Source organism: Gigantopelta aegis, chromosome 2 (genome assembly GCF_016097555.1).
Source record: "Gigantopelta aegis isolate Gae_Host chromosome 2, Gae_host_genome, whole genome shotgun sequence".
Taxonomy (NCBI): Eukaryota; Metazoa; Mollusca; class Gastropoda; order Neomphalida; family Peltospiridae; genus Gigantopelta; species Gigantopelta aegis.
The window spans coordinates 15,942,965-15,968,816 of NC_054700.1; the positions used below are offsets into that span (position 1 = coordinate 15,942,965).

The 25,852-nt window shown below is 37.1% G+C and overlaps 1 protein-coding gene and 2 long non-coding RNA genes across 3 annotated transcripts; 1 reads left to right on the forward strand and 2 right to left on the reverse strand.

Moving 5' to 3' along the window:
• Window positions 1–3,417: 3,417 nt before the first annotated feature.
• On the reverse strand, window positions 3,418–10,154 carry LOC121382062. Its single transcript, XR_005959106.1, has 2 exons — window positions 4,549–10,154; window positions 3,418–4,166 (listed from the first exon to the last, which is right to left on the reverse strand). It is a non-coding gene; the product is annotated as an uncharacterized LOC121382062 (long non-coding RNA).
• On the forward strand, window positions 6,197–13,677 carry LOC121382069. The gene is made up of 2 exons (XR_005959109.1): window positions 6,197–6,238; window positions 10,153–13,677. It is a non-coding gene; the product is annotated as an uncharacterized LOC121382069 (long non-coding RNA).
• Window positions 13,678–15,232: 1,555 nt separating this feature from the next.
• LOC121382054 lies at window positions 15,233–23,433 on the reverse strand. Its single transcript, XM_041511535.1, has 5 exons — window positions 23,392–23,433; window positions 20,623–20,774; window positions 18,823–18,871; window positions 16,991–17,171; window positions 15,233–15,763 (listed from the first exon to the last, which is right to left on the reverse strand). Exons 2-5 carry the CDS (start codon window positions 20,735–20,737, stop codon window positions 15,614–15,616), a joined length of 495 nt encoding a protein of 164 aa, XP_041367469.1. The 5' UTR covers window positions 20,738–20,774; window positions 23,392–23,433; the 3' UTR covers window positions 15,233–15,613.
• Between the last annotated feature and the right edge of the window lie 2,419 nt (window positions 23,434–25,852).

The following is a 25,852-nucleotide window of genomic DNA, read 5'->3' on the forward strand; positions in this document are numbered from 1 at the left end:
TGAATTGAATTGAATTGAATTGAATTGAATTATATACACGGATATAATTGTGTGCATTCATCTGTCTCTGATGGCCATGTCAAGCTGCTGGCAGTCAACTTGCCAGATTATGTGGATTCGCCGAGTTCATAAGATTTGTTACGACGTGATAAGACACGAATCTAGTCGTACTCTGTTTATACTGCATGTAAGCACCTTACAGTTTTTATAATCCCGATCTATTGATGGAAATAAATATTAGTGGGACGATAGATTTGAAGTTAATTTTAAAATAATCAAATGTAAAGGCAGCGAAATATCGCAGCTTATAACTATGATACTGCACCTTTAAATACATTTTTTGTTAGCCTTTAACCTGAGTTTGGTGCAAAGCCACATTGTGGCTCAAGCTGTCCTGGACAAACACCTCAGTTGTCTGTCTGTCCAGGGCTCCGTTCCACAAAGCGATCATAGCCCTAAGATCACCTTAAGTGCCTAACTACTGTATCCACTTGAGGTGATCTTAACGTTAAGATTGCTTCGTTGAACGGGGCCCAGGACTGTAGGCTAGTGGTTATTTTCTAATGGTTAGTGAGAGAGAAGCCGATGTAGTGGCTTTACACATACCCGTTGAGTCATTGAAACTCGGTATGAGTGGGTGCCGGTACTGGGCTGCGAACCATGTACCTGCCAGCCTTAAGTCCAATGTCCTAACCACTACACCACCGAGGCCGGTACATATGTCAGGTCAGGTCAGGTCAGGTCAGGTCAGAACAGGGAATAGGTTTTAACGTGAACAAGCTATTGTTTCGTTGGCTCCTCCGTCCAGTACATATATGTGTTACTGCGTGTTTGTTATTAATACGAATGATGCTCTCACCAACGGGTGTGTAAGATATAACAGGTCAAGTAATATCGTGGGAATGTACAAAACATAAAGGGAATAAAATGAAACACTTGAATATCAAACAGTCCTCAGGCTCGGCGGAGCAGGGAGGCTGTATATCCGTACAAACGAACTAGAGCTCAAAACATTCGTTAACTACAAGAAGATGCTTTTTAACATAATTCCGAATCAAAAATATTATTGTTAGTAAGGCAGAAATAAATTTTACTACTTGTAGAATGTAGGGAATTGTATTTCAGGACATTCAGTTTTCAAAATTTTATAGGAGAGCATACCCCCGAACACCCTAGAAACTTTGTTTTGCAACCTCGCTCTCAGTCAGCCCCCCACCCCCCACATGTCTACTTACTTCCGCCGTGCCTGCTCCTTACCTTTGTAATATACGTTATCTTCAAAATTGTACAAAATCAATAGTCTTTCTGATTTAACACTGTGAAAGATTTATTTAGAACTACGCAAGAATCCGATTTGGTAATAAGGTACTCAGGGTTGAAAATTAACATGGAAACCATGTTCGCCAACAGGGCCAGTTGAAGAAAAATCTTACTGGCCCTTCTCAAATTCAACTAGCCCTCCAATTATCACATTCAAATTTAACTGCACAGCCAAATTCAAAACTAGAATGTCCTTTGTTGAATAATAATCATGTGCTCATCGTATATACATGTAGTCTGTTTCCTTCAAATGGAAACCGATGAATTGACATGTAACTTTAATGAATAAAGTTAAAATTAATATAAAACATGTTATTAAGTTTTAAACCTATAATAACTCAAATAACACTTTTTGAAAAAAGAAATCCAGTATAGATAAAAATGTCACTTTACAAATTACCATTAAATTATACTTATTATATCTCATTTTTAATACAGGGGTGGAGCAGTGTGTACCAGCCGCAGTGTCCAAACACACTGATTGTTGAGTTTGTCGACGGTGACGGAGTGAGTGGATCATACACAAAGAACCCGTTTAACTTCCAGAGTTCATTCATGAAAACGGTGGGTTTATATTTGGATGGGGTCAGTGTGCCCGGTCGACCCGTCGAAGCAGATGACGTCAGTGCGTACGTGAATTTGTTGAAGGTGTTAATAGCTGGAACCTGGATTGTGGAAATTATATTGAAAGAACTGAATTTTCTTTGGGAAATGGTCTGTTTGTGTTCAACTTTGAACCCATTTTTGTGGACTCTGATGATTTAAGTTTATTAAACAACGGTAATTTACGGTTAGAAGTGCAGTTTAAATCTGCATTAACAAAGACAGTGAGTTGCATAGTGTATGGTGAATTCCCCAGCTTGATTGAAATTGATCAGACCAGGAACGTGTTTGTCAAATAGATCATGAATGGCAAACAGATTCAGTGTGCGATCGACTGAGAGCCAGTTATACGTTCACGTATTGTCGGTGTTTACTCGAGTGATACACTACCACGTTTGAAACGGGTGAGACCTTGGGGGTGTATTGTAAACACGGACCCATCTCACCTTCCAGGCAAACACTGGGTGGCGTTCTATTTTGACAATATAACATTATAACAATATAACATTTGTAAATTTTTTAAGGAAACATTGTACATCATAAGTTTACAACGCCAAATCCATACAATTTATCAAATCCAAGACATGTGCTTTTCATTGTTTGTATTTCCTGTTACAGAAATGTAAAACTGAACTGATAATGAATGATATTATGAGTCAGTTTAGTGAAGATACTTTACACAATGACTTATTTGTAACCAACTTCATATGTCGTTACTTTAAATATTGTAGTCCATCATGTATTCCATGTAGTCACAAGTATTTGTAATTCAAACATATGTTATTTAATAAATAAAAATTATTTATCACAGAACACTGGTTTGTAATATTTTTAAACACTAACTGGTATTAGTTTATTAGATAGTAGTTTAATATGAATATTATATATATCTATACTTTCCAGACTATGTAGGTAAATCCACAGTAGATAATCCACACAGTAGGTAAATCCACACACACTAGGCAAATCCGCACAGTAGGTAAATCCCCACAGTAGGTAAATCCACAGTAGGCAAATCCCCACATTAGGTAAATCCACACAGTAGGTAAATCCACAGTAGGTAAATCCACACATTAGGTAAATCCACACAGTAGGTAAATCCACAGTAGATAAATCCCCACATTAGGTAATCGAATCAAAGCATACAATCAAGAATTGATTGATTGATGACCAAGCGGAAATAATTACATAATTTGCAATGTTATAGTTATTTAAAATTAACAATTACAGTAACAAATAGTTTATAATTTATTTATTTATTAAAAACTACATTTTAAAAATTACACACATTAAGTTGTGTTCATACAAAGATATATGTTTCAGAGTTACATAAATCTAGTATAGAAGCAATATTGGTCTGGTAAATATATCTAGCTAATGAACTATAATAATAATAGTAATAATAATAATAATAAACGACTAAGTAATGCTTATTTAATTTGTTTGTTTTATTTGCATGAGTAGGTAGGTATACAACAAGAGAGAGAGAGAGAGAGAGAGAGAGAGAGAGAGAGAGAGAGAGAGAGAGAGAGAGAGAGAGAGAGAGAGAGAGAGAGAGAGAGGTGTTTGCAGGGTACATATTCTGCACACTATGTAGGTTTAGTAATCCAGTGTAGGTAATTTCCACAGAATATATTATATCCAAAAATGAAGAAACTTTCCTATTCCACAGAAGAAACTTTCCTATTCCACAGAAGGTACATCCAACATGAAAGACTTAATAGGTAATCCAATATGAAATCACAGTAGTAGATAATCAAACAAGAAATAATTTTCTTGATGGTCAAGGGGAGACAATTTCTTAATTTGCAATATAGTGTCCTGGACAGAGGAGCCGGTTGAGCTCGTCACCTGTGTCCAGGACAGATGTTCATGTTAATCTCTCTGATTCGGTCTAAGAAGATAGTTGTAATAAATATTCAGATTTAAATATTTGTAGCTAAATTAACAATAAGACACAATAATACTTAATTATTTATTACTAAGAACTTCTACTACATTCTAATTGTTTAAAAGTCATTCAATAAATGTTACACTTGGTGCTGGCGAAATGTCTATATATATGTTTTGTTGCGGTGGATGTTGCTCTGGATGTTGCTGTGGATGTTGCTGCGACGGTTGCTGTGACTGTTGCTGCTGCTGCTGGTGTTGTAGGGCCGCCAGCAGGTTCGCTCCACGACCTCTTCCAACTGTGTGCACACCACGTGCCTATTCGAGTGGTTGTGGGACTCCTAGCCCAGTTCCTTGAAAACAATAAAAACAGTTTAATTTATTATTATAATCATCATTAAAGTTGCTCTTCCTTCATTAGCACAATTTCCTGAATGGTGGGTGATTGCTACATATTTAATGTTATGTTGGTACTTATTTGTACTGAAAACAAGATATTTGTTAAACAGAATTAATCATATATATAATATATTAAGAGAAACCCGTCTGGGAACTGGTTTCTTCTCATTTATTTGCAAAGTAAATTTGTAACAATACATAACTATAATAAATATGTTGACTACGTCGTTAAAGAAAACTCCAAAACACTTCTGATTTACTAGAGTTCTATACGATTTGCATACGCTAACTGGGCTATAAGGGAGTTAACTCTTGTTACACTGTAAAAAACCTCACCAACATACGGTTGGAACCGCCGTGTGGAATGGAGTGGAACTCGCTCTTTTTCTGCACAGCTGATTGATAGCTGCAAGAATTTCCTCTCTGTGTTCCATCAGAGCACAGAACGCAGGTGCTGAAAAAGACAGGTGCTTTATGCCTGACTTTGTAATTTTGTTTATGTGAATATATACTTAATTATTCACGTCCCATATTTTGACCATCGCATAGTCCTTGTAAATCGTTTTTTTTTTTTTTTTTTACACTGATTAATTTTTTTAAATATGTTACTTCAATTTTATATGTTTTCAAAAGAATATTCTGCGCAGAGTGATACAAACTGTTGCGTTTCCACTTTTATGGAACCGTATAACAATAACGTAGAAGGTCTAAAACGATTGGTAGGTTACTATTAACCAACAGAACATCTGTAACCCGGTTACCACGATTTAGTGACTTGGTATTTTTCCTCCTATTGACTAGAAATAGCAAGCTATTAACCAACATTAAAAAGTGCTGGATCATGATAAAGTTTCTATTGACTATAGAAAATCATAGCTGGCAACTACATCTTTAATTTCAAATGATGGGAGATGTTTCTTTGAAATTAGAAATTCCACTTTCTTTTCAAAATACTTTTTTGGGTTAAATACTTAATTGCCAATTGAAAAACATATTTTGGTTCTTCAACCTTCCAAGACTATTTTAAGACGTTGCCATTGAAACACCAGACTTTGAGTCGACTTTAATTGAAAAGCTTCTATTTAACTATAGAAATAACAGGTGACACCTGTGATGATGGTCTTGGGTAAAACTAATACTTAATAATAATAAACGTATTCAGTTTAGTCCACCGAGTGTGACTATTTGCTACATTTCTGTTCGATTTATGTTTGTACTTTAAAGGATTGAAATACTTTTTAGAAAGTGTTAACCTAGAAACGCAGAGTACATTACCCTACCTACATAACTTTATTTTAAAATATATTTGTAGTATTCAGTTTTAACATATTTGTTTTGCAAACGATTATTTGAAAATAAAAACAATCTACATTGTTAATGTTTTAAGTGAAATTCGAAGAATAGTTGTTAGTGCAACGTTTAAACTATTTAATAAAATATAGAATAATATGTTCTAGAGCAGAAACAAGACACTACACGGCTTACTCATAACAGGATATTTATCAACCTTAACATAGAGTGTAGCGCAGCATAACATGGATGAAAATTATTGTTACTTATCTTACGTTGTAATACTATTTTAAAAATGTACATTGGAAGAAATAAATGCGTATGTACAACTTTCGTTAAAAATATACAGGTTAAAACACATAATTTCAGTATTACATTAGCAATAATGTTGCGAGAGAGAAAGCATGCTTATTAAGTTAATTTGGGTGTTGTCGATAGTTTTGTAAAGCAATGAGGGTGGATGCACTGACATCACTCCATTAAACAGTTAGTGATTGTATGCTTTTAATAGTTGCTCAACCGGTTTTAATAGTTCTATAAACGGTTTTGATAGTTATGCTGACATCATTGTTATAATTAAACAGTTTACAATTGGTTGTCTAAGTGAAGAAATGAAAATCGCGGGAAATGCATGTTTTCTTTTAAATACCACTGCGTCTACAAGTAACAGACACACTTTTGGTTGACACCGCTGCTGCAAAATCTTCCTTACTCCCGAATCTATATTATATAGAAGGTAAGTTTTAGCTAACCTTTTTTCACAACGAAGAACTTAATATATTTCAAAGCTAACCACACAGATAAACATGAATTTAATCAGTTTTAAATATTTAGATGTTTAACATATAACTTTAGAAATAAATTGAATTATATTTTGTGATAACATTACCGAAATTTATTAAAATAGTTTAGTTGTTATAACTTGAAAATATGGTTTATTCACTAAACATTTCTAAAATAGCTTAGTTAAAAGATTATTATTATTTATTTGCAGGTTACTGAAAGTGTTCATGTGCAACATGTTAACATAAAATATGATTAAAATTTTAAACCAAATGTAATCAAGAGTAGTTAGTTTAATATGTAATCCAGAAAATATAATTTAAATATGTAATCAAGAATAAATAGTTTATATATGTAATCAGTAATAAACAATACTTTTGACCTTAAAAATGTCCTCTCACACGACATGTAGAATATTTTCCAGTGATGTTTGTCAGAGCCGCTTTTCTCAAACATTCTGATCTTCTTAGACATAAAAGGAATTGTTTCAATCAGTCACACATTTTCATATGTGAACTGTGTGGTGAACATTTTACCAGAAACGATAACTATCACAGACATGTTAAACAGTTTCATGAACATACTTTAAAATGTTTAAACTGTTCGTATCAATGTTCAAACCGAACCAAGCTCGAAAATCACGTTTTAGCATGCATCAGTAGACCTCAAACGTATTCGTGTAATCAGTGTCAGGGCATTTTTTCAACATTTAGAGATCTTGCAATACACAACTCTCGAAATCATAAACCACAAAGAACATTTCAGTGTTCATTATGTCTGATAGACTTTGTCAATGTGCATATGTTAAAACGACATTTTAAAGTATGTCGCACACAATCGGGTGTGTGTGTGTGTGTGTGTGTGTGTGTGTGTGTGTGTGTGTGTGTGTGTGTGTGTGTGTTGTGTGTGTGTGGAAAGTGATGTACCAAACGAGCAAAGCCAGCTCCGTCAGTCAGTACTACAGCTTCCCAGACTGTCGGTGTTCAACCCCATAACAAGCGACGGAAACCATCGGCCACCATTAGTCGTAACCCTGATACAACGCCCGTTGTTATTTCCCCAGATTAATCTCATAGCTGCACAAGCCCCTTCCCCACAACCAGAAGCTGATCAGATTCCTGACGAGCCACTTTCTCCAAACAGAGGTTGTAATAGACAAGCTCTGGGTGGTGACGTGAGAGAATTTGACTATGTCAGTACTGAGCAAGATAGGTCGGACTTGATGAGATTTCTAGTCGCACGTCGTCGTGACATTATTCGTGATATTCAATCAGAACTAAGAGAAAAATTATCGATAAAATGGGGTATTTGTGTACAAATTAAAATGTCAAAAGTAACCACAGAAGGTGAACAGACGTTTGTAGAACCATACTTCAAAAACAAAATGATGTTATCTGTGCGGTGAATAGTTAGATTACAGTAGGCACGTCGACCACTGTCACCTCACGGGAAAGTTTGGGGGAGGGGGGGGGGGGGGGATCTGTCATGGTTAATGTAATTTAAATTTCAAACTGGAAAAAGAAGTGATATGTGTGCTTCATAACAGCGAACGGTATGACACGCATTTAATTCTACAAGCATCTACTAGATTTGCAGACAGAAAACTCAGCTGCATTCCGCATAATACAGAACAGTTTTTGTCTTTCTCCATTGACGATTTAATCTTCGTCGACTCTTTTAAATTCCTAACATCATCTCTCAATTCACTGACAAAAAAATCTCATGAGCAAAGGAAAGCAATGTTTTGTACATTTAAGTAAACATTTTCCCGATCACGTAGACATGTTAACCCGTATACTTCCTTTCTGTTATGAATACATGGATTCATTCGATAAATTAAATGACATACAGTTACCCAGTCACAAAGACTTTTATTCACATCTCGCGGAAAGTAACATTTCTAACGAAGAATACACCTTTGCAGAACAACTTTGGAAGGAATTTAATATCAAAACACTAGAGGAATTCATGAGACTTTATGTGTCTGTCGATGTACTCTTATTGTGTGATGTCATGGAATCATTTAGGGACATGTGTCTTAAAAGTTACGAACTAGATCCGTTACATTACAAAAGTCTCCCGGGTTTTGCTTTAGATGCTGCTTTAAAAATGACCGATGTTGAACTCGATCTGTTCACAGACCCGGACATGTACGGTTTCATTGAGAAAGGTTTACGGGGTGGGGTGTCGATGATTTCGCACAGATATTCCAAAGCAAGTAATAAATATATGAGTGATTTTGACCCACAAAAAGATACGTGCTACCTCATGCACTTCGATGCTAATTCACTGTATGCAACCACTATGTTAGAACCACTTGCTCTCTATGACTACGAGTTCATCTCATCGAGTTTATTGATATCGAATGGACGACTTTGGACACCGAGGGTGAGTTAGGGTACATTTTAGAAGTCGATCTGGAATATCCAAGAGATCTTCACGCAAAACACGTCTCTTTTCCCCTTGCACCTTTTCACGATAACATACTCGAAGACGAGTTTTCACCATACTGTAAACAGTTACTTGAACAATTCGGTCTAAATTTAAATAAACCATCAGGCAAAAAAAAATGTGTACTTTAAAAAATAAAAGCAACTACGTCATTCATTTTGCAACTCTAAAGTTATATTTAAAACTCGGTTTGGAGTTGAAATGCATTCACAAAGTTTTAAAATTCAAGCAATCAAAGTGGATGAAACCTTTTTTAACTCGGAACATAGAAAAACGCAAGCATGCTAGAGACAAATGTTCACAAGATTTGTACAAAGCAATGTCAAATGTGCGTTATGGAAAATTCATAGAGTCGGTCAAAAAATACAAACAAGTCGAATTGGTTGCACAACGAGAACGACTAAGACGATACTCTGCAAAAACAAATTTCAAACACGTAAATATTTTTTCGGAAGACTTAGTGGCAGTTGAAATGCAAAGAACTATGGTTACCTTAAACAAACCCATTGCAGTAGGATTTTGTATTTTAGAACACGCTAACCGTCACATTCTGTCTTTTTATTATAAAACCATGGTGAAACAGTACAACGACCGCGTGCGACTAATCATGACTGGCACTGACAGTTTGTTCATGGAAATCAGGGAAGCTCCGGGTAAACATTTGTTAGACCCATACGAGTTCATGCAACGAAACAGTCACTTGTTTGACACGTCCAACTTTTCCCCAGACCATCCATTATTTTCTATGGTAAGGCACAAGGTGACAGGACTGATGAAAGACGAAGCTGGCGGTGCAGTCATTGACGAGTTCGTGGGACTTAGGGCTAAAAATTAGTTTTACCATCATCGATAAAAATACAAATTCTAAAATCGAACACAAAAAAGCAAAGGGTATCAAACAGAGTTTTGTTAAAAAGTCACTGCGTCACGAACTGTTTAAGCAATGTCTGTTTCAGAAAAAACCCGTTCTCTGCCACATTTAATACGTTCATTTAACAATACCCTGTACACGATCAAAAACACTAAAGTAGCTTTAATACTTTAGATAATAAACGATACATTTTAGAAGATGGCATGACCTCAGTACCATATGGTTATCAAGCATTTTAAAATAAAACAAAGATCACACTTATTGTTAACATTGTACACATTGAACAAAAGAAGACAAGCAGCATACAAGGTAATACTTTCTTGTAAACGAATAAAATGTATATTTGATTAAGTAGGAGACCTACTATTAACATATGTTAAAGTATGTATGGTGTGTGTTGTAAAGTGTGTGTGCGTGTGTATGTGTGTGTGTGCGAGGGCGCACTTAAGTATGCGTTTGTGTTAAAGTGTGTGTGTGCGTGTACGTATGATGATGTATGTGTAGTATGTTTTAATATTAAACCACTATTTTCTCTGTTATTACAGAATGGCCTCCTGTTTTAGTATTTCCAAGTACAAGAGCGAGGGACGGGAACAGTTGTTTACAGGGACCACACCCTATTCAAAAGACGTAGACATTGCATGCGACGCGCAATTCATCACAACTTAGCACAATACACCCTCAGACATACAGCAGTGCGCATAAAGGTCATTATGTGTACTGTGAACGATGTTACCAAACCCAACACCAACATGACAAATATCAGTCCAGAGCGATTGTTGTTTGAGACTCTACTGCTGGCATATTATCTGCGGATTATACCGGCGGAAATAACTAAAATGTGGAAGGATAGGTGTGAAGGCTGTGCTATCGACCACCCCTCACAGAGAAGGCACTCCTGTTTGATGTACTCAGTGAACGATGCCATTGATAATTACTTCGATGCAGCCTTTGACTAGATTCCACACGAGCGCATTGTGAGGGACGCTCAATGCTTTGTTGAACAACACGCCAGCAGTGTTTACCACGCAGTACACATCATTCGTTACACCAGTGTTGAATGGCTAATGGCTCATTTCTTCAACGAAGAACGCCGAAGCCTGTTAGAGATGATGTTACGAGTGATGTTAGTTCAATGATATTTCAGTGTTGTTAACTGTAAATCAAGAAACTATGCTACAAAATAAACAAACTATACTACTACACATAATCAAGAAACGATACTAGAGAATAAAGAACACTTTATTTCATTTAATACTTCTCTAACACCTTTAATTTCTTCACGCCGGGAATACCCGCATTAGCTTTTCTTTTTAAATAAAACTGTTTATTCTTGTTTACAGCTGTCTGTGTTTGTTTTCTTTGTTTACCACTACCTTTCTGTGTCAATACCAAGAGTTTCTGGGGTACATTTAACTCTTTCAATTTATTAATGAAATGTTCATAACCCACGGGTTGCTTTGTAGAATCAGTGCCCAACACAGCATAGCGTATCACCATTGGTATATTAGATCCCACATGAGCGTATCCATCTTTATCAAGTAATTCACCATTATCATTCCAGTGTAATGTGCCCTTTTCAAACTGATCCTTAACAAAAATCCACAAAGCCATTAATTTCCCGATTAGTCTTGCACTGGGAACACCTTGTAGTATAGCAGTTTGTAAACATAGCAGTGAATTGCTGTTTGACTGTTTTGATAAGCTCGTATAATGTTTATTAGATGTATCACCATCATTTGACATGGTCTGTTTTTCTGACGACGAAGCAGTTTCAATAGTACGGTCTTCACATTCACTCTTAATAGATGTAGAATCACTCATCCGAGTCGGTGTGTTTCTCCTCTTCAATAGATTGTTGTATGTCTCCCGGCTCAGTAGAACGTGCTTTTGCCATTGTTCACCTGTAATTCGGTAGTGTCGTTCCCTTTCAAGTAGTTTAAGAGCGCTTCAATGCAACTAGGTATTATGAAATGGTTAGATCGTAACAGTCTGTGTTTCTCCTTTTTGTTAACTGATCTATCGACCAGTTAACGAATGATCACTCTGTAGCGATACAAACGTTTTTGTACACTGTAGAATGTTGTAGATCACTTCAATTAACGCCTTGAACTGTTCGGGTGATGCGTGATACATGCATCCTTGAGAAGTGTCAGATAGCTCAAATTGTCGTTAATTAAGTCTGTCATAATTTACAACGTAAGCAGATCTCCTTACTATAAAATAGTACGGACCACCCCAACAATCTGGAATGTCAACACCACTTGCAACAAAACGTTTAAGCGAGTCAATAGCTTCAGAGTTGCTTTTATACCACTGCGAACCCTCCGATAATACTCTCTCTGGTTTACCACGTGGGTACTCCACAATAATCCAAGAATACTGCTTGCTCATGTCGTATGCAATCGCACAAATGAGCATTGTCGTACACAGCACTGATTTATATTAGCCTTGAGGGAGATAAACAGTACAGAGTTCTCCAGGTAAAATACCCGTACGTAGTCGTCCATATTCGGGATCACTGTATGGTGCCACATCTACTAACATATATCCATATTTTCTTGATTACATGACATCTTGATATGACTCGGCAAAGTACTTAGACTGACCGGTAAATAGCTGTGAAGCAAAAATCTTATATTCATGCGCTGATCGCGCATTAGCCATTAACACAAACAAATGGGTATTTAAACTCATGGTTCGAGAACACTTTCCTTTAGGGTAAAGACTTTGTTGTAAACTAATGCATGTAATACCCAAATGATTTGAAAGAGTAGAATAAACTTTCAACACGAGCTCACTGTTACACACTTTCATCATCAGATCGTCCAAGACCAACACCATATGGTTCTGAGCCTCGTCTGCCCACGTGTACAGCTCTTCCTGTGTTGGTAGTCCCTCGTAAAACAGTATGTTAGGAACGGAGTGTTGCATGTCTGTGTACACATCCTGCCATACCACGTAACAATACACAATGCATTTAGGTGTTACATCAAACAGAAACTTGACATTCTCCAAAAGACGCTTTGTAAAAAACGTTTTCCCGCTGCCACTTCCACCTACTATCGTAATTGTTGTAGGGGTCGTTATCTTTATCAAACATTCTTGTTCGGCCATGGTTTTGAATGAGACGTTATATCTACTAGTGACGTCAATTAAACATAATGTTTATGATAATTAATCTATATACCATACATAATTGTTAGGTCTATCGCATACATGTCTTGAATAACGTTGATTTCCTATGCAAAAGAATATTTCATAACACCTATAAATAAACCCTTTTAAAACCAATAACACATTTATAAATACAACCTTTCAAAGCCACTTTATTTTTAAAAAACGCACTTTTCCAGTGACCCCATCGCACCCGACAAAAAAGGCGGACGTTCCCGCCAAAAAATTTGAAATAAATGCCAACTAACACAATAGGTGCACTTCGTTTGTTAAAAAATCCATTGTACGCTCCACTGAACTGGAAAACCCCATTAACCGCTTCACTGAACCGGAAAATCAAATTATGCGCTTCACTAAACCGGAAAGACAATAGGTGCACACCCATTGTTCCGGAGGCGGAGGCCATTGTTCCGGAGGTGCATATCCATTGTACTGGAGGCGTTTCCATTGTATTCCCATTGTTGTCCCCGCTACGTATAAAATATGCTACTCGGGTTCCCGGAAACATAATATTTTCTTAGGCCTTAATTATGTAAACAGACAGACAAACAGATAAGTTATTAACATCTCACCTTACGTAAATCACACATTTACAAAATAAAACAACCATAAAAGTGCACAAACTATTCCTTTTTTTCTTTTTTTTTCTTTGTTCAGTTTTTGTTTGTTTGTATAAATACTGTATTCATATATACTAAAATATTTTGCGACATAATAAAATATGTTTATTAGTAATTAAAACATATCTGGGTGCTTAAAACCAAATGTTCATCGTGTGTGAGAGAGAGAGAGAGAGAGAGAGAGAGAGAGAGAGAGAGAGAGAGAGAGAGAGAGAGAGAGAGAGAGAGAGAGAGAGAGAGAGAGAGAGAGAGAGAGAGAGAGAGAGAGAGAGAGAGAGAGAGAGAGACAGACAGAGAGAGAGAGAGAGAGAGAGACAGAGAGAGAGAGAGAGAGAGAGAGAGAGAGAGAGAGAGAGAGAGAGAGAGAGAGGGAGGGAGGGAGAGGAGGGAGGGATAGAGTTAGAGAGGGAGGGGTGTCCATCCCTGTGTATATACCTAGCCTACAATAACTAGGTGTGTGTGGGGGGGGGGGGGGGGGTGTCAGCAAGGAATAGGGACACAATAATAGTCGCATCAAACAAGCCAAAATGGACATGTTTACATCAAAAAGGCACTAGATAGCAGTTTCTGATGATTTAAAAAAATTTCTCAAAGTTGTAAGTATCATGTTTTGCTTCTTTTTTTTCGTTTATTTGTGATACGTAACTACAAATTAATAAAGCTGTGTAAAGGCTGTGCTCAATTAACTCAGGAATATTAATATTTTCACGTGTTGCCATTCGGTACAAACAGTGGTTTCCTTTAGAATCAATATCGAAAAATTTGAAGTACTTATAGTCCGTCCAATCTTCCTACAATGTTTTTTTAATTTATTTATATATTTATTTTTGTAAATAATTTCAGTTTGACATAAGAAGAAAAGTAAGTGTTTTGGAAATAACAAAAGAAACCCCTATTTGTGTGTGAAATTTAGAAAACATTCGGCTCAGCAATATATATCTTGTAGTAAATTCTATAGTATAAAAAAGGCATTCTCTATAGGACTATAGAGAATAACCAACGAGCTACGAGGAATTATGACGTCAATCAATCAATCAATCAATCCATCGATCGATCAGACAATATGGGAATGCGTCAACCTTATGTATAAGCCACACATCTGTTACACTGCTGAATAACTAGTGTCAGAGTTTTTAATGTTAGTTACAGTTAAAAAAGAAAGAAAAAAGAAGAAAAACACTGATGCCCTACCGAAAAAACAAAAATAAAAATAAAAATAATAATAATAATTAAAAAATTTAATAAATAAAATAAATAAATGATAATAATAATAATAACCCCAACCTCTTTGCCCCCCAAAAATAAAAAAAAAAAAAAACCAAAACAGTTACAAAACACCACACAATTTTTTTCCTTACACACCCGTTGGTGAGAACACCATGCGTTATTAATAATAACACATACCATGTTTACACACGTACATGTGTTAACAATTCCAATACACACGACAGGCTGCTCCTAGGTGATGCCCAGGTCACCAGTGGCATATATCAAATGAAAAACCACACGATGCAAACCGATTAGACAGTGACGTATAGTTAACCTGACATTCATGTGTCTGTGACGCATAAGTCAGCTACAAGTGCAAAGTAGTATGGGATAGTAAATTCCAAAATCAAAATTTGAAGACGTCCATTTGGGAAATGATTAACACTATCAATACAAGCATTTTGACACCAAACCTAATGATGTATCTCTTAAATACCCCCCCCCCCCCCACCACCACCACCACCTCTTGAAATACAAAGTTAACACCAAAAATGCGTTTTCTGGCTATATCGACGTTTGTATTCCCTGATTAATAATGAATAAATAATTTCATTTGGAATACTTTATTAACATTTTTATTTAAAATTGGAAATATTCAGTTACAGTTGCATGGAAAGGACTTATGAAGATGCCAGCTTGTCAAGGCTTTGCTGGAATTTCTCATATGCCAGTGTAGTTCAATCGCTCCTCCTCCCCAGGTAGGACATGAGGGCATCTCCAAACTCCTGCTCAGTTTTCCTCCTCCTCTTCCCACTGGGCAGTGTTATCTGGATTCGGAAAACAGGATCTGGCAAACTGAACATCCAGCATCATCCAGCTGCTTTGCGTTGTCGTCCCGGGTTGGATCCGCGAGCAACTTCTCGACTTCCCCACTGTCTGTGATGGGGCCACATCTGGACTTCAATTTGTCCAGCATGTCCAGTCTCTCCCTCTCATTTCTCTAAACCATCTCCTGCTTCTGCTCTGCCCCCTTCTTAAACTTCTCCTTTGTGTGTTTACTCCAGTTGAGTTCGACATCCCGTTTAGCTTGGGCTGGTGCTCTGAAACGTCTGGAGGAAGGGATTTGTCTAGCCTTCAGCTCCTGGCTCTTCTGTAAGATAATTAAACTGCTGACTGCATTCAGTGTGCCTACTAGCAAAGGCTTGTAAATATATTTTAGTTGAAAAATGTATTAAAATTTGCTTAAAACCTGGTTTTTGAGGATACAAGGTTTTATTTTGTAAAATATGACTTGACACCCATGGCTTTGAAATTGAACATTTTAGCGTCGTTTTACTAAAAATTGGGAACTTTCAGTTTTATTTCAAAAACTTTCTTTTTGTCTTTTTTTTCTAAAACTTTATTACCCCAGATCACTGGCAATGTCAAGGTTGGGGTGCCTTGAATCATCGTCTTACAATATACAACAATAAAAAAATTATAACATGATTATGTGTACCTGCATTAAGGTACGGTAAAGGTTTTATATTTCATGTTATGTATATAAACAATATGTGATATGTATGGGAGTTATATTCATTACATTTCTTGTCATATACTGCACAACCGTATTCATATACATACATACATATACATACATACATACATATATACATTAATACACACACACATACGTATTTTAAAATGATCGGAGGGTCAAAAATGATTGGTGAAACGAGCTTGCATTGGAGGGGGATGGAGGGGGGGGGGGAAGGGACAGAGAGGACGGGGAAAAAAGAACATAAAGAAAGGTTTATTGACACCCAAAAGGTTTTGTTGTTGAAGTTGTTTTTAACTGTTTTAAGTGGGTGTCTAATGTAGTAAGGACAACACGTTTTTTAACGAAGCAGAGGAAGAGCATAAAATAAAAATAAAATAAATAAATTAAGACATGATAGGTGGACAGAAAAATGGAGAGGAAGGATAAAGTTACCGAAAATGATGGGTGTTTCAAAGGTGTAAGATACGTATACTAGAACTTGTGTTATTTGTAAGTACAATGGGTTTGAAAACAATAACAAGAGGAATAGAGAAATAACGCCTTTATATGACTAAAGTTGTAATATAAAGACATCTTATTAAGCCAAGTTAGAATTAAACAAGTAATGCTTTATATATCTATTGTGCATTACAAAATGTTATTGGGAATTTTTTACTCTAAAATTCGTGTCCGTTAGATACCATTTATCTCACAAATCGTTGTTTAAAAGCGTATCAAACTCGATTTCGCTCGTTAGATACATTTTAAAACAACTCGTGAGATAAATGGTATCTGACGGCTACTCATGTATTACTCTCTATCTACATCACATGTTAGTTGTGTTGGTAATCGCCTTACACTTCGGGTTTTTAGCCGTTTGTAACGCACAGGATCTTGCTTCTTGGACTTCTTATAACGAATTATAAACATCACTATAGATATTATAATCGGAACAAAATCAAAACCAAGTTTAGATTTCCAATAACACTCCTGACTGGTCGACGAAGTGACGATGATCAAATCGGCAAGGAAATTGAAACTGAAAAAGAGAAGAAAAAGAAAGCATTTATTTTATTTAAACCGTTTATCTCTGGTGGTGTGTGTCTCTATCTATTCGACACAATATAACCGGAAATAAAATGTGTTGAGTGCGTCGTTAAATAAAACATTTCCTTCCTTCCTATCTGTCCCTCTTCTCCTCTCTCACTCAACATCTTAATTAACATGCACTACTAGTAATAAAACGTCAAGAAAGGGTATGAAAAATTAAAACCAACATCGAATACACGAGCTGACTTTTGCTTATTCGTAAATTACAGTAAATGGTAATTCATAACATTTTACCACGAAAGTGGGGAAGCGGAGGGATGTCATGACACCAGACCCCCCCCCCCCCACCCACCCCCCACCCCCCACCCCAACTTCAAACTCTTTATTGCCGTGCCCCCACTTGAGATACAAAACATTTACCGTATTTATTGAAAAAGAGAAAAAAGAAAGAAAGAAAGAAGTGTTTTATTTAACGACGCACTCAACACATTTTATTTACGGTTATATGGCGTCAGACATATGGTTAAGGACCACACACATTTTTTTTAGAGGAAACCCGCTGTCGCCACATAGGCTACTCTTTTTTACGACAGGCAGCAAGGGATCTTTTATTTGCGCTCCCCACAGGCAGGATAGCACAAACCATGGCCTTTGTTGAACCAGTTATGGATCACTGGTCGGTGCAAGTGGTTTACACCTACCCATTGAGCCTTGCGGAGCACTCACTCAGGGTTTGGAGTCGGTATCTGGATTAAAAATCCCATGCCTCGACTGGGATCCGAACCCAGTACCTACCAGCCTGTAGACCGATGGCCTGCCACGACGCCACCGAGGCCGGTTATTATTGAAAAAGAGTGTCGTTTCTTTATTTTATTTCGTTAGAATCAGAACTAATTTCACTGTTACGCTATGCAGTGTCCAACTCCCATAATTATGATTATGTACGTAAAACCCTATGCCCTGACATGCACCGAGAATTAAAATCTCTCTCCCTCCCTCTCTCCCTCTCTCTCTCTCTCTCTTGTTTTCTAAATCTTGACATCTTAGAGAGGAAACCCGCAAAATGTTTTCATTCGTAGCAAGGGATCTTTTATATTCACCATCCCACAGACAGGATAGCACATACCACGGCCTTTGATATACCAGTCGTGGTACACTGGCTAGGGGGGAGAGAGAGAGAGAGAGAGAGAGAGAGAGAGAGAGAGAGAGAGAGAGAGAGAGAGAGAGAGAGAGAGAGCGACGAGCGAGAGGCAGAGAGACAGAGTATGTTTGAGTTTCCTAATCTGACAGCATACTGCCAAAATACAGGGGGGGGGGGGGGAGAGGGGGTAACGTTTTAATGAATTTTTTGTTTGTTTTACAACACAAACATTTCTCTGAAAACGCATCTCTCGGCATCTTTATTTTCCGAGGTGTATGTCACCGAACTGCCGTACAGATCTCGCTTTCGAAAAATTCAAATTGCCCTTTTTATAATTTTGTGACCCCCTTTTACAAAACCCTGGATCCGACCCTGCATATAATAAACTTATAAAAACAAAACATATGGTACTACACCTTTTACCGATCTATGATAACTTCTACATATTTAATAATTACTTACTGGTTACTAACTTACTAACACTACAAGCAACACTTACCCCAAACAGATTAAAGGTGGCAACACAAGACGGAACAAACGTGTTTTTTCTAAAAAAAAACAAAAACATATGGCACTATATCTTTTACCGATCTATGATAACTTCTACATATTTAATAATTACTTACTGGTTACTAACTTACTAACACTACAAGCAACACTTACCCCAAACAGATTAAAGGTGGCAACACAAGACGGAACAAACGTGTTTCTTCTAATAACACAAAACAACCCAACAACATAAAGTTAAAGAAGAAAGTTTGTTAATATTTTGATATATACGAACAAATATGCCATCTTGCTATAGAAAAGTTCATCTACTTCTATTGCAATACTGAATATTTCTCTCTGTACAACATATTTTACACTGATTTATTACTTTACTACTTTATGATTTCTTTTCAATTTTATTTAGGTCGAATATTCCAAGGAATTGGTTTTCAAACAAAGTGATTGAACGCACATATCTGTACCGCCTTTAATATCATGCATTTTTAAAGTTAAAATTTGTTTTGTTTAACGACACAGCTAGAGCACATTGATTTGTTATTGGATGTCAAGCATTTGGCAATTTTGACATATGGTCAAAGAGTAGAAACCCACTACATTTCTCCATTAGTAGCAAGAGATATTTTATAGCCATCATCCCGCAGACATGATAGCACATTCCACAGCTTTTGAAATACATTCTGCTGAATTGTCAGTGTGTGAGACAATTCAGAAGACTGTAAACTCATCACGAGCATAACCAGATGAGATTTCAAAATGTTTTATTGTTTTATTTCATTACATTCCTTTCATTTCAATTTATATCCAATTAATGTTTAAGCTCGCTGTCCTGGGCACACATGTCAGCTATCTGGACACACACCTCAGCTATCTGAGCTCTGTCTGTCCAGGACACCGGCCTCGGTGGCGCAGTGGTTAAGCCATCGGACTACAGGCTGGTAGGCACAGGGTTCGCAGCCCGGTACCGGGTCCAACACAGAGCGAGTTCTTAAGGGCTCAATGGGTAGGTGTAAAGCCACTACGCACACTTCTCTCTCACTAACCACTAACCAACTAACAACTAACCCACTGTTCTGGACAGACAGCCAAGAGAGCTGAGGTGTTAACCCAGGGCAGCGTGCCTAAACCTTAATTGGATATAAGCACGAAAATAAGTTGAAATGAAATAAAATGTCCAGGACAGTGGGTTAGAGGTTAGTTGTTATCGGTGGGTGGGAGCCGGTGTAACAGCCTAAAATATACCCCTCCGCCAAACTATACACGGGGTTAAAATGGGCTGGCCTGTTTTATACCCCTAACCCTAACCCAAACCCTAACCCTAACCCTCATTTGTTTTAATTACTAACCTGTATACAAAATAAATAAATAAATAATCTGGACTAGAGAGGCATGTTCTGGGCTAGCCTGTTTTATACCCCCCCCCTCCCCCCGGGGTATATTCTGGGCCAGTCCAATTTATACCCCGGGGTATAAAACAGGCTAGTTTGCCAGGCAGGGATATATTGTGGGCTATTATACCGGTACCGTAGTGCGTATCCAAAGCCTACCAGTCTTAAGTGCCATAGCTTAACCACTTTAGCACCGAGGCTGGTGTTTGATTGTGGAGTGCCAGACGAATTTATAGGTAATTATATAATCAGAAAAACATTTCACACGATTAGATTAGAAATAGCACACCCTGTTATAAGAGTAGCCCACCGAACCATGTACCTTTAACAGTTATAAAATAAACATAAAAAGAATACAATCACAGCGTCTGTGCGTATAATTGCCGTGTGAGAGATATATTTACCATCTTCAAGACTTTTCTTCTTACACATGCATAAAGCTGGGATCACCACAATTGAGATGACCAATGGAATACAATCACCAACAACTTTATATATTTGATACCCATGAATGTCCATTTTCCACACATCTTTCCAATCCACAAAAAGATTAATACTGAAAAAGAGGAAAAACCACTATTAAAAAACAAACACTTGTTTTATTTACATAGCCATAATTCAGTTACCGTTATATATCAAAATATTGATAATATTTTAGACACTGCGACTGTGTAGCTGGTTGAATAATATAAAGTACCTTTCGGGACAAATTAAATGTAAACAGTTTTACTGAACGTTTTATAAGTCAACTGCAATGTTACTCTGTTTTAAAATGTCTCTCTTTGTCTCTGTCTGTCTGTCTGTCTCTCTCTCTGTACATGTGTCTCTCTCTCTCTCTCTCTCTCTCTCTCTCTCTCTCTCTCTCTCTCTCTCTCTCTCTCTCTCTCTCTCTCTGTACGTGTCTCTGTCTCTCTCCTCTCCCCCCCCCTCTCTCTATCTGATATCTTTCCATGTGTGTGTCTGTATGTCACCTATCTTCTCTTTCTCTCCCTTACGCACACATGTATGCACATGCGCGGCAATTATATGATGCCATAAATGTTCATGGTCATATTTACTTGAAAGGAACAATGTTTTGGGGATTAACAAAAAAATCCCCACGCTGATGTCATAATTACATATTAATTACATAGCCTGAATATGACCAAAAATGCATACATGCTTTGATTACGCATATGCCATCCTGGACAGCTTTTTGTGGGTGTCTATATATTACATACAGTTGAAAAACTACAAAACTAGTAAAATAATAATAATAATAATAATAATAATAATCCCAAACAAAATGAATTTCTAGTCTCTGGTCAGCGCGCGCGACGATTTTGACCCTCGCGTCAACTATAAGCAATATATCAACCAAACCATGACCCTTAAAGGGACATACACTAGGTTTTAAACACTAACGCAGATTTTTACTATTATAACCGTTTTTCATAACTTAAATCATACTTTACTTAGATTTTATTGTTTAGATTATCAATTTCCGTACATTCGAAATTGTCGGTATAACCAGATGTTTATACAACACCCCTAGTTTCGCACAAAATGTTAGTACTTTTTTTTACTGGTACACCATACATATTTCAAGCACAAGGCTACTTGACACGGTGATACTAGATGAAATAAAATTGCATAAATTTCTAGCCCAGATGAAACTTTTATTTTTTTTTTTTACAACCAACACACTCACATTTACCACCAATCACAGAACTTGTGGTGTTAACTTCTCTATCAAGAGTTCCGTGCACCTCGAACTTTGACCTTGAAGTTATTTGGTTTAGTACTACCTGAAGCGATTCTCTTTGTTTAATTTGCTACATAGTGTTGACAGAGACTCAACATGAACAGATTATTTTGTTTGTTTATAATTATTTGCATGCTTATATCCACTTATGGTTCAGTCACGCTGTCCATGGGCACACCTCAAGCACTGACTCAGCTATCTGGACTGTTTGTCCAGGATTGTCCAGGACAGTGGGTCAGTGGTTAGTGGGAGAGAAGTTGCTGTAGTGGTCTTACATGCGTCTGATGCGCAGTCAGTCTGGGATCAATCCCCGTCGGTAGGCCCACTGGGCTATTTCTCGTTCCAGCCAGTGCACCACGACTGGTATATCAAATGTCGTGGTATGTGATATCCTGTCTGTGGAATGGTGCATATAAAATATCCCTTGCTACTAACAGACAAAATGTATCGGGTTCCTCTCTATGTTCAAAATTTCCCTGTCTGGTGTCATTAAACAAAACAAACTTTAATATGCATAAATTTAACATCCCGATTCATGGTTTAGGATTGACAAGGATGTCATAATGACAGCTGCAACCCTGATAGTGTCATATAAACATACCAAACTAAACCCTTAAATCTGTGGGTGTCATATAATTACATACCAGTTTAACAATCCTTTAAAGAATATATTCATGACTACCAACCCTTTGAGGATTGACAAGGGTGTCTATATAAATGACATGTACATGCAACCCTTTAAAGATTTCTGTGGGCGTCTATATACTATTACATACCAGTTGACTACCAACCCTTTAAAGGTTTCTGTGGGTGTCTATATAATATTACATACCAGTTGACTACCAACCCTTTAAAGATTTCTGTGGGTGTGTCTATATAATATTATATTACATACCAGTTGACTACCAACCCTTTAAAGATTTCTGTGGGTGTCTATATAATATTACATACCAGTTGACTACCAACCCTTTAAAGATTTCTGTGGGTGTCTATATAATATTACATACCAGTTGACTACCAACCCTTTAAAGATTTCTGTGGGTGTCTATATAATATTACATACCAGTTGACTACCAACCCTTTAAAGATTTCTGTGGGTGTCTATATAATATTACATACCAGTTGACTACCAACCCTTTAAAGATTTCTGTGGGTGTCTATATAATATTACATACCAGTTGACTACCAACCCTTTAAAGATTTCTGTGGGTGTCTATATAATATTACATACCAGTTGACTACCAATAAAGATTTCTGTGAGTGTCTATATAATATTACATACCAGTTGACTACCAACCCTTTAGAGATTTCTGTCGGTGTCTATATAGTATTACATACCAGTTGTCTACCAACCCTTTAAAGATTTCTGTCGGTGTTTGACCTACTAAGCTAGTTACCAAAATGATAAAGAAATACACGCAACACAAACCTTGCCAAACCAACACTGATAATTGAAGTGATAATTGTCCACATCTCTGCTGCAGACTTTTTCCTAAAAGTAAAGAAAAAAAGTTAATAAAAGCTATACTGGCACTGTCGCCACTACATCTAGCTATGGATAAGGCCCAGCAAAGTAATGATTGCGGTTCCGATTACCCGACACTCCCTAGATTAAAAAAACCCGTGCGACCCAACAGTTTTAAACATAATCACGCACGCACACAGCACGGACGCACGATTACCCGACACTCCCTAGAAAACCCGTACGACCCCAACACGATAATCACACACACACACACACACACACACACACACACACACACACACACACACACACACACTATGCCGACCGACCGAGTCCAAATTGATATCACCAACATGCGGAATTTTAGAAAACCTTTTGCACAATCTTCAATTGAGAATTAAATTGCGTTCAGTTTGACGTTTATCACAGCAGTGTTTTGAAATTCCTGAAAATACCGAAACCGAAAGTAGAAATTTCCACGATAAATATGTTCGTAGTACCGTGACGTACTCTGTAAAATGGGTGGAACGTAGCCCAGTGGTAAAGCGCTTGCTTGATGCGCTGTCGGTTTTTAAGCGATCCCCGTCGGGCTATTTCTCGTTCCAGCCAGTGTAATATATCACACTTTGGATCCTACATATTCTATATCATTAATTTCCTTCCTAATTTTACCACCAAATAAAGCCCATGAAAGTCCGAGACCCAAGCCGAATTCTCTGTAGGATCTAAAGTTGAAAACACTGAATAACGCGTCGGTGCACACATGGACACATGCTTATTCATGTGACAATAACTTTTCTTTGTGTGTATTGTAATGTTAATTTGTTTACACTTATTTTATTGTTGAATGTCAAACTAGACATAGAATTATGAAAACCTTTCCATTGTTTTATTTTTGTGGTGTTTAATTATTTGCTTTATATCACAGACCCTAGCTTTTTTTAAAAACCACAAACATTTAACACAGAGACAAATACGATTTTTTTGACATTACAAACATGGATGATGATGAGATGAAGCCGCAGTATATACAATACACTATATACAATGTTATACAATACAGAACCTGCACCGCGTAGAACAAAAGTATACTTTACTTTATTATCCGGTATATGTTCAATAATGGCATATAGCCAACTAATATATTAGTCAGTAAAACTCTGATATGTTGAGTTAGTTATTTATTTATATGTATGTGTGTGTATTTGTGTGTGTATGTGTGTGTATGTGTGTGTGTATATATGTGTGTGTATGTGTGTGTATGTGTATATTGTGTGTGTATGTGTGTGTATGTGTGAGTATGTGTGTGTGTGTATATATGTGTGTGTGTGTGTATATATGTGTGTATGTGTGTATATGTATATATGTGTGTATATGTGTATATATATATATATATATATATATATATATATATATATATATATATATAATTTGTATATAGAGAGTCAAACCTGTCTTAAGCGGTCACACAAGGGAGTAGATAAAAGTGTCCGCTTAACACAGGTGGCCGCTGACTACAGGTTGCCACATATACACATATAGTCTTTAAAATATTTTTTGCTGTTTCTTGTTTTACCGTATGTACTGCTAATTAACGGATGTGTGCTTCAGAGCTGACTATTCCCCCTTTCCTTTTGCTTGGGTAGGTGTAAAGCCACTACGCCACACTTCTCTCTCACTAACCACTAACCAACTAACAACTAACCCACTGTTCTGGACAGACAGCCAGAGAGCTGAGGTTTAACCCAGGGCAGCGTGCCTAAACCTTAATTGGATATAAGCACGAAATAATTTGAAATGAAATAAAATGTCCAGACAGTGGGTTAGAGGTTAGTTGTTATCGGTGGGTGGGAGCCGGTGTAACAGCCTAAAATATACCCTCCGCCAAACTATACACGGGGTTAAAATGGGCTGGCCTGGTTTTATACCCCTAACCCTAACCCAAACCCTAACCCTAACCCTCATTTGTTTTAATTACTAACCTGTATACAAAATAAATAAATAATAATTTGGACTAGAGAGGCATGTTCTGGGCTAGCCTGTTTTATACCCCCCCCCTCCCCCGGGGTATATTCTGGGCCAGTCCAATTTATACCCCGGGGTATAAAACAGGCTAGTTTGCCAGCAGGGATATATTGTGTGGCTATTATACCGTACCGTAGTGCGTATCCAAAGCCTACCAGTCTTAAGTGCCATAGCTTAACCACTTTAGCACCGAGGCTGGTGTTTGATTGTGGAGTGCCAGACGAATTTATAGGTAATTATATAATCAGAAAAACATTTCACACGATTAGATTAGAAATAGCACACCCTGTTTATAAGAGTAGCCCACCGAACCATGTAACCTTTAACAGTTATAAAATAAACATAAAAAGAATACATCACAGCGTCTGTGCGTATAATTGCCGTGTGAGAGATATATTAC

Coding starts and splice junctions, on each gene's coding strand:
- LOC121382054 (XM_041511535.1), bottom strand. CDS start 20,737: ATGGACATTCATGGGTATCAAATATATAAAGTTGTTGGTGATTGTATT. Junction 18,872..20,622: donor GAAGAAAAGTCTTGAAGATG/GTAAATATATCT, acceptor GTTTTTTTTTAG/AAAAAACACGTTTGTTCCGT. Junction 15,764..16,990: donor AACGGCTAAAAACCCGAAGT/GTAAGGCGATTA, acceptor ATTATCTTACAG/AAGAGCCAGGAGCTGAAGGC.